Source organism: Artibeus jamaicensis, unplaced genomic scaffold, assembly GCF_021234435.1.
Source record: "Artibeus jamaicensis isolate MK-2021 breed Jamaican fruit bat unplaced genomic scaffold, CSHL_Jam_final contig_548, whole genome shotgun sequence".
Classification (NCBI taxonomy): Eukaryota; Metazoa; Chordata; class Mammalia; order Chiroptera; family Phyllostomidae; genus Artibeus; species Artibeus jamaicensis.
The window spans coordinates 16,077,569-16,093,304 of NW_026521883.1; the positions used below are offsets into that span (position 1 = coordinate 16,077,569).

General features: G+C 33.6%; 1 protein-coding gene across 7 annotated transcripts in view; it reads left to right on the forward strand.

Moving 5' to 3' along the window:
* Positions 1 to 14,821, forward strand: part of ZNF280D (zinc finger protein 280D) — a 101,319-nt gene extending 86,498 nt beyond the window's left edge. For 5 of the 7 annotated variants that reach the window (XM_037151111.2, XM_037151109.2, XM_037151110.2 and 2 more), the window contains exons 19-20: positions 4,350 to 4,405; positions 6,872 to 14,821. In XM_037151111.2, coding sequence (XP_037007006.2) covers positions 4,350 to 4,405; positions 6,872 to 7,496 — 681 coding nt within the window. In that variant the 3' untranslated portion in view covers positions 7,497 to 14,821. Of the gene's footprint in view, positions 1 to 3,913; positions 4,079 to 4,349; positions 4,406 to 6,871 lie in introns of those variants that run through there. The other 2 variants (XM_037151113.2, XM_037151115.2) reach the window with 2 other exon arrangements.
* Positions 14,822 to 15,736: the final 915 nt, after the last annotated feature.

Here is a 15,736-nt window from a genome sequence, read left to right on the forward strand (position 1 = left end):
GAGGGAAGGGAGGGAGAAAGGGAGAGAAACATCAATGTGTGGTTGCCTCTTGCACAACCTCTGCTAGGGACCTGGCCTGCAACCCAGGCATGAGCCCTGAATAGGAATCGAATAGGTGACCCTTTAGTTCACAGGCCAGTGCTCAATCCACTGAGCCACACCAGTCACGGCTATTTTCTTTTGTTCCCAGTAATGGCTCTTGTCTCCAAGCCCCCTATTTTATTCTTTTTAGTTGATTTTGATCTTTCTGATGTTAGAGGATGTCTTTGATTATGTGGTCATCTTTAGCTCTTCATACATATTAAAGAATGGAACACTAAAAAGTTAGTTGGAAACCCTATGGTTTGGGATGGGGATAGGGCTGTTTCACAGCTCCAGAGGGCAAGTTTTAATTTTTTAATTTTTTTAAAAGATTTTATTGTTTTTAGACAAGAGGGAAAGGGAGGGAGAAAGAGAGGAAGAGAAACATTAATGTGTGGTGGTTGCCTCTCACACATTAGGGGACCAACTGGGGACCTAGCTCACAACCCAGGCATGTGCCCTGACTAGGAATCAAACCAGCGGCCCTTAGATTCACAGACCAATGCTCAATCCACTGAGCCACACCAGCCAGAGCCAGAGGGCACTATTTTAGTACTCTAAAAAATTACTGATATTTACCATATTAGAAATTAAAATTGTGAAATTAAAAAAAATTTGTCACTTAAAATAATAAACCCCCATAAGTTACATAAACAACAATTTCTGAAAAATAACTATTTTCCAAAACAAATTTATAAGAATAACATTGTATGTCTACTTAAATAGAAGACTGAATTCTCATGTTTTTGTATTTAGCCAATTACAATATGTTGTTTGGGTTGAAATATATGAAGAATATCCAGCTTCATACAGTGCTTTGAAAATCTTTTCATGCCCTGGCTGGTTTGGCTCAGTAGATTGAGCACCAGCCTGCAAACCAAAGGGTTGTCAGTTCGATTCCCAGTCAGGGCTCATGCTTGGGTTGTGGGCCAGGTCCCCAGTAGGAAGGCCTGTGTAAGGCAGCCACGCACTGATGTTTCTCTCCCTCTCTTCCTCCCTCCCCCTCTCTAAATAAATAAATAAATAAATATCTTTAAAAAATAAAATCAAATCTCATGAGGGTACTGGTACTTGAGGTGAGGTTCTGACAAACCAGCAGCTACAGTTGCTGCAGTTCACTCTTCAACTTCACAGTGTTGGCCCAAAACATGCTAAGTCATGTCCTGGTTCAAAACATTGAGCAAATAACAGGTCAACCAGAAACAGACACCCGATTTCCATGACAAACATAGTTACTCTGTGTTAGCTAGTGGAGCCACTTTCTGTGTCGCTGTGGGGGTATATACAGCAACACTTGGAATAGAATGGAACCTGCCCCTGTTGGCAGAGTCACCCCAAAGGAACGGAGAGATTAGTAATCATCACAGCTGCTATAATAATTGTATCAGAATCAACCAATAGTTGATGCGAAGTGAAAATACTGAGTACCCATTAAAATACAGCATGGTTGATAAAGTACATTTGAAACTAAAAATAAAAAACAAATAAATAAATCTTTTCAGATAATTCTGATTATTCTCCTTTGGTATTACATCAGAAGTAGACAAGTGGGAGTTTTCTTAAAGATTTATTACAATGTGATATCTGACTCCATATATCTAAATCTTTTGTACTTTATTACATTAAAATCTATTTTTCTGTTTTACACTTGGATGGAATCTTTTGTACATGGATGATTTGGGCAGGCATTGGTCATTTGGTTCCCTGACTGAGTTACTTAAATCTTCCAAGTGTTGACATGTTTCATTATATTATATCAAGTAATCACATTCATTAAGGTTATCATTAAAGTTTTCTTAAAATTTAATTTTTGCTTGAATTTTGTTTTGGGCAACAAATACTGTCAGCTTTCTTTGGTGGCACAGGCTCACTTTGTCAGTTTTCTAGAAAATGTCTACTAAATTGCCAAGTCTAACTTCTCACAGTTTGACAGTTACTTTTTTAAATTAAAATGATGTTAAAATGGAAAATAATTTGGCTCACAGCTCAATCACAGACCTAAGTATTTTCAGTACACAGTAGCAGTGCTTTAAGCATTCATCCTATTTTGTCACATAGGCTTTTAAAAAGACAAGTCAAGGATTGATACATAATAAAGATTGTATAGTAATCATAAAATTACTGCTGATGTGTGCTGATAATACAATTTTGATTTGGTGCTACTCCCTTGATTGGTGTTGAGATGCCAGCAATTTTACCCACCACTGTTTTTGTTTTAATTTCATGTGCCTCCTGAAGGTGTTTTGGAGGTCCCAGTGGTCTGTGAGGCAGTCTTGGAGAGCTGCTGACATGGATTCATATATGGAAAGGTCATGTCCTGAATTAGTGTGCTGTACAAACTGCACAGTCTGCCAGGGAATTGTTTGGACTTTAACATAAGAAATCAGGTGCTCAGCTGACTGATTCTTTGTTGGGGAGTATGCGCTCAAAATCATTATGGGAAATCTTCTATTTGGGGCTAGTAATTTTCTTCAAAGAAGAAATCTAGATTCCAGTTGGAGGTGGTAAGATGAAGAATGATTTCTCTGGCTACTGACGTTGTGGGATCCAGGCAGGAGAGCGACTGTGGGTCCCTTTACTCAGTTTATGGATTTGACTAATTTATTACTTGTTTTGCCTTATTTTTCTCAGTATCTCATGCCTACCCTTTGCCGTTCTTAGTGTTCACAAGTTTATACTGTCTCCAGTTCAGAGTTAATTAACCTCTAGCCTTTGTGGTAGCTCGAGGATAGGTATCTGTTGTACCCGTAGAAAGGCATTTAGATTTCTCATTAGTCTTTGTGTTTCATTTTTACCTTTTATGGACTGAATGTTGTACTGAATTCCATCAAATACCAGATTTCTTGGGTTGTTTGGGCAGAATGATTCTCTTGTACTTCCAACTTAGATGTTTTCTTGCAACTTCCTCTACAATATGCAGTCGGTTTCCACTCCCCAGCCACTTTCCATTTAAAAATTTGTTGAAACCTCTTTGACAGTAAGTCTGCTTTGGTGTTTACTTGGTGTCTATGGGGGGAAATGTTTTATTTCTTTGCCCTCATCTTAGCAAGGTTTTGTGAGAGTGAAGAAATAAATGTATGAGATTAATACATTTATCAGTCTCACAGGCTTGGGTCATCATTATAATGGTTAAGAAATTCACCACTTGTGGCATTGCTTTAGGTTTTCTACTTTACCTATGCAGTTTAATTTTTTATTTGTAAACATGGAGTTTATTATGTCTAGTATGTGAATGAAATGAGATAGTGAATGTAAAGTTCTTAACATACTGTATGCGTCATATGTGCTCAATAATTGATAATTGTTATAAACTGTTATGCTGGCCTCTGGCTTTCTAAGGTTTTATTGTATTCTTTCCTCCCCATGAAAGATTTGAAATAAGTAAAATATATAATTTGTCATTTAATATTACTTCCACTTACCAGGACTCCAAATATGAAATGATAATTTCAGAAATGTTTTTAAGTGTCTGTACTTAATGTTTGTTTTTTTTAAAAAAGTGTGGACGCCACTTGTTCAAATTTAAATTGTGTTTAACTAATTTTCTATTCAAGTAAAGTTGACTTTTGAACAACCTGGGGCTTAGGGACACTGACCCCCATGCAGTTGAAAGTTTGTGTGTAGATTGACTTAATCCAAAAAAACCTATAGTATGGTTGTCCTAGATATCTGCAGTGGGTCGGTTTTAGGACCTCATTGCTAACCCAGTGGATAACAAAGCCCATGAATGCTCAGGTCCCTTACATAAAACGGCATAGAACATTACATACAGTTGGCCTTCCACATCTGTGGATTCCCAACCGCAGATTGAAAATACTGTTTTTAACCCGAGGTCAGATGAATCCACAGAAGCGAAACCCAGGGATACAGAGTGTCAACTGTATATTTATTGAAGAAATTCTGCGTATAAGCGGACCTGCACAGTTCAAACCGTGTTGTTCAAGGAACTGTGATTGTAATTATGGCCCATATTTGAAACAGAGTCTAAGGAAAGCAGGTATTCTTATAACTGTATAACTGTTTTATGACCTTGATTCAGAAACTTGTGGTACAAAGAATTTCTTATAGATTTCTTTAAAGAGAATTTTTAAAATTGGACTTTTGATGAGAATTACTGTAGTACATACATACTTTTAATTAAGAAACTATTTTTTTAGTTCCTTCGTGTATAAGATTGAACATTTAAATTCCTCGAGAAAGTTTAATATCATAAAATTAGTTTAAGCTTATCTATGAATGTAAAAGAAAATTATTATTAATCATTTCAGGAAATTGCAAGACCTAATATGGCAGAAGAAGAAACAGAAACACCAAATTCTGAAAGGTAAATATAAGGAAAAACTGAATCTCTTGAAACCAAGTATATAAATGGCACTTGTTTTGCATCATTTTAGTTAATCAGCAAAGAACTGTTTAAATGTTTGTATATGGTATTGTTTTTAGTAGTGGCTTTTAATTTAAAACTTTTTGAAATTTTAATTCAACAGAATTATATTACAGATCCTTAGTTTTTAAATACTTTTATACATGTAGAGTATAAAGTTAAAGATTTTAAAGTACATACTAGTAAGTAAAATGTTAACAGATTTTAAATGCCCCTATTGAATGAAAACAGTTAAAAGATGCTACAAGTTACAACATAAGGAAAATTAATGCAAATAGGTAACAATCTTTTTTTATATATAAATTATTTTCAGAAAGCCTTATTGGTACTTACGTGGTGCCCTCTCAACTTAAAAGTTTCAAAATTTAGGAATTGGTTTTTAAACATTTAGTGCTCAGGTAGGGCACTAAAGAATATAAGACATTTCCCAAACTTTTAATAAAATAATTCCAACATTCTACTTAGAAATTTTTTTCCAGATAATTTTATTATGCCTTTTTTTGTTGTTCAATTACTTTTAAATTGATTCCTTCATTTCTTTTTTATACTGTATATTTTATAGTAGGTTGCTTGTTAAAGCCATTAATAAGCAATTTATGGAATAAAGCCTTATGAAGGTGTTCCTTAGAATTAGCTAGAAAAATGATCTAGCCCTCTTTTCACATAGCATTTTTTCTAGAGTCCTGAAAGGGAGGGGGAAGAATTTACTAATACTCAACTAAAGAGAAAAAGCAGACTAGTCACTTCTTTGTTATTTAACATTTTCTGTAAATTGTAGTTAGTCCAATAAGAGCTGGACAAAGTAACAATTATACAAATTTAAATGAGGAAAATATAATTTTTTTAAAGATTTAATTTATTTATCTTTAGAGGGGAAAGGAAGGAGAGGGAGAGAAATATCAATGTATGGTTGCCTCTGGCGTGTCCCCTGCTGGGAACTGGCCTGCAACCCAGGCATGTGCCCTGACTGGGAATCGAACCGTGGTTGCTTGGTTCCCAGGCCCGCGCTCAATCCACTGAGCTACACCAGCCAGGGCCCGGGAAAATATAATTTTTTGAGATGATGTAATTGGCCTATTATAAGACCCAAGAAAATTAGCTAAGAATCTTCCTTATGTACAATAACATGTGATTACAAAATGTAATGGAAAAATGTTAATTCACAATATTAACAAAAATGAGAAATGTGCAAGATCTAAATAAAAACATTTACTGGGATAAAACAATATTAATAGCTTGCATGATAAGCCATTTTCCAAATTTATAGGATATGGTTTGGAAAGTGACAAAATTTAAGATTCATATTTTTCTTTTTATTAATACCATAATTTATTTAATTATTGCCCTATTGTTAGACCTTAGGTTGCTTCTATATTCACTATTGAAACACTATTTCAATGAATGGCCTTGTACAAATATCCTTTGCATTATTAAATGATTAAATTTAGGGAGAAGAGTAGAATATAGGCAGTTTGCTCAATTGGATAATAAAGTACATTGTTAATCTATAATTGTTAAGACAGTCTCGAATTGGCTTAAGAATTGTCAGTCTAAAGATAGATCATAACAAAATATATAGTGAAATGGCCTCATAAATATAATTTAGGAAATAGTAAATAATTGGTACTATTGCTTTTATATTTGTCAATTCATTACAAAGAAAGTCTAAATTCTGGGTAGATTAATGTAAGAAATAAGACCTATGTTATCATTAAATTTATTTTTGCTAAAATAAACATTGTTACATCTAGATAAGCGGCTGGAGATCCTCTTAGAAATCTTCTATTTCTAATATTTGATTATTCACTAATAGTTTCTCTTAACACATCAGAATAAAAGTAAACGCACAGACACACTCATAAACATATATGTACAAATGTACACAAATCTATGTATTTTACATATTTTTAGGCATAGTTTTGTGTTTCCTTAAGTTAGGCTATTAAAAATTAGGGAAATGTTTATGAATGCTTATTTGATTTTGCATATATAAAGATATTGTAACCATAAGAGGATATACCAATCATAAAAGAAAAATAGTTTTTTCCATATACATTTATTTCTTATGTAAAGTACTCTCAGAAATTAATAAGAATGTTTAAATTTTAACTAAAATCAAGCAAGGATGTTAAGAGATGAAAATAATAGCCAGGACTAAAACTAGCTGATAGACTCTACTTTTAATGTGAGATTCTGGAGTTTTTCACTCTCTTGCCTAAGAAAATAGCAGCCTCCTAGTTTGTAAAATGACGAGGACTGTGAACCTGGATTTTGTTTTCCTTTTTGATGGACAAGTAAGCCTTAATTTTAAAAAGAATATTTAGAGCATGTCTTTATTTTGATAATGTTAAAAAACATTGTGTTATATGAAGGAATAGATAATGAAAGGCTTAATTTTTTTTTCAGTCAACATGATAAAGCTTCTTCAGAAGAAGAAAAAAGTGGATGTGATGCAAATTCATTTGAAGCCCCATCAGCAACGAAAAGTGAAGAAAGCATAATAGTTTCAGATAAGGAAAAGGATATCTGTCTTGAAGACAAGGAAACTGGCTCAAAGAATATCTTCAGTTATGATTCAAATATTGGTGAGGATAAAGTGGAAAAGGAAAAACAAATTGAGCACATTTGTCAAGAAACAGAGCTGAAAATGTGTGAAAGTTCAGAAAACATAATTTCATGTGATGAGATTAAAGATCAAAACTGCAATGAAGCTGGGTTTTCTTCAAAGAATATTAAGGATTTGCGGTTGACATCTGGTGATGTTAGCATTGATCAGTTTTTGAGAAAAAGAGATGAACCTGAATCTGTTAGTTCTGATGTTAGTGAGCAAGGCAGTGTGCATCTGGAACCTTTGACTCCATCAGAGGTACTTGAGTATGAAGCCACAGAGATTCTTCAGAAAGGTAGTGGTGATCCTTCAGCCAAGCCTGATGAAGTAGTGTCTGATCAAACAGATGATGTACCTGGGGAAAATAGCCCTAGCACATCAGAGACAACAGTAGACCTTGCAGATGAAAAAGAAAGAAGTTGAAATTAGTTGTCATTCTCAGTTTTAGTGTACAAATGGTGAGAGCATTTGGAACAGTGCTATCAGGTGAGCTCAGTGGTGCTTTAGTGGAGTTCAGAAACAGAAAAATGTGAGGGAGGTCATTCATACACTTTCTCTGAACAACCTACATTATTACAGAAATCAGTTCAATAATAGCATGATAGTGTGGATTTTCAAGGGGTTTTAAAACATGAACAGAATTTTAATGAATGTTTACAATAGAAAAGCTTCATTTAACAGTTCTCAAGGAAATGAAACTTGATTGCCAATATGAATCATTATTAGAATATTAGTTACATTTATAAGCATTGAAAATTCCATCAATCCTAAGCTAAATATCTTTATTACTTATATGTCCTTCTCAACTCAGAGGAAGAAAGTTGGAAACCACATACTTTTGGGGAATAATTGATTTAAAATAATGGCTAATTGGCATTGTTAGTGAAAGCTTTATTTTGGGTATGATGCTGGTAAATGCTTAGAGTATGAAATTAATGAAGCTATTGAGAATTTGAATGAACGTAAACTTATTTTGGATTTAATATAACATTCCAGACTATCATAAGCATGTAAACAGAATATTTGAATCCATGTACCTCCATACAAGTGTTAGCCTGCCAGGCTGTAAGCTTACCTTAATTAAACTTTCAGTGAAAGTGAAATTATTAAAATATAAATTTATATTTGTGTTTTGTCAGTGTGAGCTGTGCAGAAATCCCTTAATGAACTAGTTGTATAAAGTAGAAATCCATTGTTGAAACTTCTGTAGCTATTATGCTTTTAATATTGTTTTAATGATCTTTAGAATTAGACTCATAAAAATGGTCTGGAAACCAAACCAAAGTATGAGATAATAAAGATACTGTAAAGCAGCAAACTGAAAACATGTCCTGGCATGAACTCAGCCATGTTTAAGTGACTTTTCCTTTAATTGTAAAATAGAGACTTCAAATGGAACCTAAAGCAGTGATGTGAAAAATTGGTTTGGGATATTTAGTCTAATTTATCCATAAGATGGCCACTAAGTTGATTTTCAGTTGTTTTTTATCCTCTAGTTAATAAAGATCTAGAAATCAGTAAGAATAACAGTAGTCTGCTTTGAAGTACTAATAAACTTTTATTTAAAATGCTACATTTTTACTTCTTAAAACGTGCATTGAATTCTTAAATTTTGTTCCACTGAATATTAAATGTTTTAAATGTCTATTAAAATTCTGCTGTATATAGTTTTTGAGTAAATATTTGTAATAAAATTCTGTCCCTGAATAATTTTATTTTTCAGAAAACTGCTTGAGTCAGATTACCTGTGGCGCCTTTAGAAACTGTATGCTTGTTCAAGGAAATTTCATGTTAAAGTTAGTGGTAGGGTTTCATTCTGTATTTTTTAATTTGATATATGATATATTTTAAGTCAGTAAAATATAGGGCGAAGTACTGCTAATATTTACAGAGAATAGATATGTTTTCTAAACCCTTTCACTTCAAGAGAAATATAATTTAATATTATAGTTTTCTATCTGCTCAGTAAATTAAAGAAGCTAAATAGGCAAAATATATTAAGTTATTTTCTTGAATATGGGGGAGGGGTGGGAAAACAATATTTTTATCTCTCCTGCTCCCAAGAAAAGATAGGGAGAAAGGGACCTATTTGCTCTTCCCCTTCACCTTGTTGAATCATAAATCTATCGAGCAGGAAAGATTTGGGGAGTAATTTAAAACTTAGAAGAGCAGGAAGTAGAAGAAAAAGTCTTTGTGATTCACTTTGAGAAACTCATTCAATTAGTTGCCAAGCCTATGCTACAAAACTCTAGAGCACTGTGGCAAAATAAGTCTCCCAGTGACATTAATGCCTTTTGAGCTTTGGAGTTGTCCCTTCTCCTGCCTCTATATATATACCTTTATAGTAGTGCTATTCAAAGGAGCTGTTCAGTGAACTGTTTATACCTATCCACTGCAAGAAAAGGAACCTGTACCAAACTGTAAGTTCTTTATTGAGAAAGTGTGGCACTGAAAACAAAAGCAGTTGAAATAAACATTGTATTTAGTAACCTAATTGGTATATGTTCTCACACAATTTCCTTACCTGATTTCTGATCAGGAACAAACAGTTCAGGTAAGCAAACCAAACCTATATATAGCAGTACTTTAGAAGAGTGGTCTGCAGACTTTTCTGTTGTGAGTCCAGGTGCTAAATTGTGGGCCCTGGTCACAATTACTTAAGTCTTCCTTGTAGCATAGAAGCACCTATAGGTAGTGTGTAAACAATAGCCTGTTTGTGTTTCATTAAAACTTTATTTTAAAAAAAAAAACAATGTTGGCTAGATTTAACTTTTGCTTTAGAGTGTTTAGACTCACTTGATATGACGGTGAAAGCCAGTAATGCAGGTTAGTTAGTTACTGTTTGCCTAAGAACTAACTAATGACTAGTGCCTTAGTATTTTAGGGTTCCCTGTTATCTAGCAGTAGGATTATGATAGGTTAAAAGTGCAGTTCAGTGACATTAATTTGATTATATTGATTTGGTGGCGTATACTTTTAATTTACATTGAAAATCTAAATGCCATATTTATGTGTTATTTCTTCCCCTTTGCATCTCTCCAGTGTTTTAGGGAGAATTTTGGAATTGTTTTACCTTCTACAAATTTTAAGAACTATTCTAAACATTTTTAAAGGAACTGGCAAGATACAAGTTACCTTGTTTTTGCTATAAGTAAAAAGATAAGGAATCACATATCTGGGCAATATTTACCTAAGGTTACAAAGCCAAGATTTGATCTGATTCTAAAGTTATTATTTTCAGTCAGACCTATAGTTCTCAGCATTTACATTGAAAGTTGCTTTTTAAAATAAATCTTTTATTTTTTGCAAATAATGCTCCCATTGATCATATAATTATAGTTTGTTTTATTATTTATACAGTGATTATACATATATGGAATGGAGTACTTCTTAACCTAAAGAAAAGGAACTAGTAATATTTTTTATTGCCAGGAATTAAGGGATTTTACCTCAGGAGGAGGAGTAATTATTGTGTTAATAGGGAAGATGTGTAATATAAAGATATACTTCACATAATTTAATAATTTTAACATCATTACATTTTTGTAGCCTTCTATAATGTCATTTTTTGACTCCATGGTTGGCACGATAAGTTTTGTTCCATCAAAATTGTTACTCCAATACCAATCTTTCCTACTGACTTTAAAGAAATAAGACTTTTGTATCACGTATATAGGCACTCAAAAAGGATTATAGGTGTTTCACTTTTACTAGATAACTATAATTCTAAGACTTGGTTTTTTTTCCAGCAAAGAAGTGAAACTCTTTTTTTTCTTTTACATAGGGCACATATGCAGATCCATGTAGACAAAAGAATATAGTCAAATGGGTTTTTTTTAATTGATTTTAGAGTGAGAGGAAAGGGGAGAGAGAATCATCAATTTGTTCTACTTATTTATGCATTCATTGGTTGTTTCTTGTATGTGCCCTGACTGGGTGTCAACCTGCAACTTTGATGTATTAGAAATATGTTCTAACCAACTGAGTTACCCAACCAGGGTTAGATAGATTTTTTAAATCATGACATTTTTTTTATTGTTAGACTGTTTCTCTGTTGTTTTTTCCTCCTCCTTGTGAAAGTAAACCCTTTAACATTTGTTACAGTACTGATTTGATGTTAACAAACTTCTTCAGCTTTTTCTTGTCTGGGAAGTTCCTTATTTCTTCTTCAGTTTTAAATGATAGCCTTGCTGGGTAAAGTAGCCTTGGTTGTAGGTCCTTTTCATCACCTTGAATATTTCATGCCACTCCCTTCAGCCCTGATTGGACAAATATGTGGGGAAAAATGTAACTTGGATCACCTCCTTCCACCATACATGAATGAAATCAAAATGGATCAGAGATTTAAATGTTAGACCCAAAACCATAAAGATCCTAGAAGAAAATGTAGGCAGAAAATCTCAGACGTTGCTCATATCAATTTTTTTATCAGGTGTATCTCCCCCCCACCCGAGGCAAGGGGAAAAAAGAAAAAAAAAAACAAATGGGACTACATCAAACTAAAAAGGTTTTGCACAGCAAAGGAAATCATCAACAAAATAAAAAGACAATCCACAGAATGGGAGAAGATATTCGCCTAATATCTAATAAGGTGTCAGTAGCCAGTGACTTACAAACTCACACAAAAAAACCACTTCTCCAAAGAGGACATACAGATGGCAAATGGACATGTGAAAAGATGCTCAACATCACTAATCTCCAGAGAAATACAAATTAAAACCACAATGAGATACTATGACACCTGTCAGAATCGCTGTCATCAATAAATCAACAAATAAGTACAGGTGAAGTTGTAGAGAAAGGGGAACCTTTTTGCACAGTTGTTGGGAATGAAGATTTGGGCAGTCTCTGTGGAAAGCAGTATGGAGATATCTCAAGAATTTAAAAATGGATATGCCTTTTGACCCAGCGATCCTACCTCTGAGAATATATCCAAAGGAACCCAAAACACTAATTCAAAAGAATATAAGCACCCCTATGTTCACTGCAGCATTATTTACAATCACTAAGATATGGAAGCAGCCCAAGTGTCCATCAATAGATGAGTGGGTAAAACAACTATGGGCCATTTACACAATGGGATACTACTCAGTCATAAAAAAGAAAGTTTTACCCTTTGTGACAATATGGATGGACCGGAAAAACGTGCTAAATGAAATAAGCAAAAAGGCAAATACCATATGATTCACTCATGTGGAATCGAATGAACAAACTGAACTAACAAGGAAAATGGGGTGGGGACAGACTCGTAGATAGAAAACAGGATGACAGCTAGTGGGTGTGGGGGTAGTTAGAGGGTGGAGGGGTTGAGGAAAAAGGGCTCAGGTACATGGACAATGTGGTGATTGCTGAGGGAAAGAGGGTATAACCAGGGGACTAAATGGTAATGGAAAAAGATACAGTAAAGATTTAAAAAGTCATGGCAGTGTTTAATTTTCAACTTAAAAGCTGTAAATTGAAAGACACTTCACTCAGATCACCTTGTAAGAAATTAAACATATCTGCAGCAACAGTGGGAACATCCTGGGTGAAGTTACTTCTACAGTTAGGTAAAGGTAACTTTTAATTGCTTGTTAAATGTATTATAAAGTCACTTTCATTTAATATACTAGGCATAATTTAGTCTTCTTTGATTACATAGTCATCATTATGAAGATTATTGGATTAAGCTATACATGAAGCTGTAGCTGCAGATGTTGATAGCCTGAATAACTGCTGATCAGACAAGTTACCATGGATTTTGGTTTCCAGGAAATGACCTTGGTACATCTGGGGTCATATGACTTTTCCAAAAACGACAGAAAATTTGCACTACTCACTTAATTCAACCTTTTTTTAAATTGGGGTAAAAAAAATTCATTAGTTTTAGGTGTACAATGTAATAATTTAAAACTTGTGTTTGTTGCAATTGACCACCGCAATAAGTCTACTTAGTATCCAACATCACACATGGAAAAAAATTTTTATGATGACAACTTGCACGATTCCCTCTTCTAGCTGCTTTGAAGTATGCAATATAGTATTATCAATGGTAGCCACCAATGGTAGTAAGTTATGCTCACCATCCCCATGACTTACTCATTTTATAAGAGAAAAATATATACCCTTTGACCCTGTTACCCATTTTATTCACACTCCCAACCCTCAGCCCTCAAATCAGGCAAGCACCGATCTCTGTATTCATGAGTTCAGGATTTTTTTTTTTTTTAGATTCCACATATAAGTGAGGTCATATGGTATTTATCTTTTTCTCTCTGACTTAACTCACCATAATGCCCACGAGGTCTATTCATGTCATGATTTCACTTTTTTTAATGGGTGAATAGTGTTCCAGTGTGTATTATATTTTCTTTAGCTGTACATCCATCAGTGGGCACTTCGGTTATTCTGTACCTTGGTTATTGAAAGTATGCCACAATGAATATGGGGGTGCATGCATCTTTTCAAGTTAGTGTTTTCATATTTTTTGGATAAATACCCAGAATTAGAATTGTTGGACCATATGGTAGTTTCACTTTTAGTTTCTTGAGGAACTTCCATACTGTTTTCCATAGTGGCTGCATTAATTTATATTTCTACCAATAGAGCACAAGGATTCCCTTTTCTCTACATCCTCACCAACACCTGTTATTTCTTATCTTTTTTGTAATAGTCTTTCTAACAGGTGTGAGGTGATACTGTGGTTTTAATTTGCATTTCCAGTATGATTAGTGATGTTGAGCATTTTTTCTGTATCTTGGCCATTTGTATATCTTTGGAAAAATCTTTTCAGGTACTCCCCATTTTTAAAATTGGAATGTTTGGTGCTTATTTTGATTGTCTTTTGCTATTGAGTTGTGTGAGCTCTTTATATATTTTGGATATTAATGCCTTATCAGATGTATGGTTTGTAAATATCTTCTACCACTCAGTATGTCTTCATTTCTTTTTTTACTTTTTTAAAATTTTTATTTAGTTATTTTTCAAGTATAGTTTTCTGTTTATTTCTCCCATTCCAGCCTGTGCAAAAGCTCTTTAGTTTGGTGTAGTCCCACTTACTAATTTTTGCTTTTCTTGCCCTTGAATTTGGTTTCAAATAAAAAAATCAACACCAAGATCAATTTCAAGGAGCTTACATCTGTATTTTCTTCTAGGAGTTTTATGGCTTCGGATCTTACATTCAAGTTTTTAATTCCTTTTTGAGTTAATTTTTGTGTATGGTGTAAGATAATGGACCAGTTCCACTTTTTTTTTACATGTGGCTGTCTCATTTTTTCAACACCATTCATTGAAGAGACTATTCTTTCCCTATTGTATATTCTTGGCTCCTTCATTGTAAATTAGTTGACTATATACACATGGGTTTAGTTTTTGGCACTATTCTGTTCCATTGAGCTATATGTCTATATTTATGCCAATGCCATACTGTTTTGATGACCATAGCTTTGTGATACAGTTTTAAATGAGGAAGTGTGATACCTCCAACCTTTTTCTTCTTTTTCAGGGTCTCTTATTTTTTAATTGGGATTCACCAATCTGTACTTAAAAATGACCCCCCCTTCTAACTATTATAGTAAAATGCTGTTTGTGGGAAATTTGGGAACTATAAACTATAGTTTTAAACTTTTAAAATATTTTATTTTACCCACCGCCTTAAAAACATTTTTAATTGCTGTATATCATGGGCTAGCAAACTATTGTATTCAAATACTGTCAAATAAATTTCTTGGCAATTCTCAGTGTACGATTATTTACCAGAGGCTACTGTACTTTACAAATACTTTAACAAGAAATGCAAAGAAAAAAGTAAATGTTGTGGAACATCCTGAAATGAAATCAGAAACTAATCTAAACTTTAAATAAACAAAAGCAATGTCAGTTTCAACTAGAAAACCAAAATCAGGGCAAACAAAAAATATTTCTGTCATTAAAAATGGGAGTTTCTGGAGCTACATGTTATCTACTGCAAACGTAAAGATTTTTTTTGACAGTCCTGAATGTTTGTCTAGTGCAAAAATGAAAGAATTTTCTATTTCTGAAATATTTATTACAAAACAAAGACTACCCAGGGCAATTAATGCATTGTGTGATTTTAAGTTTCATTTTAAGAATAACTTTCAAATGTTTTTGGTATATCCAATTTTTAAAGTGATTTTTATTTGGCATTTATATTATGTCCCATCATATAATGTTCTTTTTTTGTTATCGGACATCTTTATCAGAGATAGTGGTATTGCAATATACAATCTTAAACTTATGGACCTTGGTCTTAGGGTTTTATGAAGTTGTCCCTAAACGTCATAAAAAGGCAAGGGAAATAAAGGCAAAAGTAAGTGAATGGGACTACATCAAACTAAAAAGTGTCTGCAGAGCAAAGGAAACCACCAACAAAACAGAAAAGCAACCAACTGACTGGGACAAGATATTTGCACATAACAGCTCCAATAAGGGGTTAATGTCTAAAATATATAAAGAATTCATACAACTTGGCAGCAAACAAAAAAATCCAATTGAAAAATGGGCATAGGACCTGAACAGACACCTCTCCCAAGGAGACATATAAATGGCCAATATATACATGAAAAGATGTTCAAGTTAACTAGCTATTAGGGAAATGTAAATCAAAACTGCAATGAGATACCACCTCACACCTGTTTGGCTATTATCAACAAGATGAGTAATAG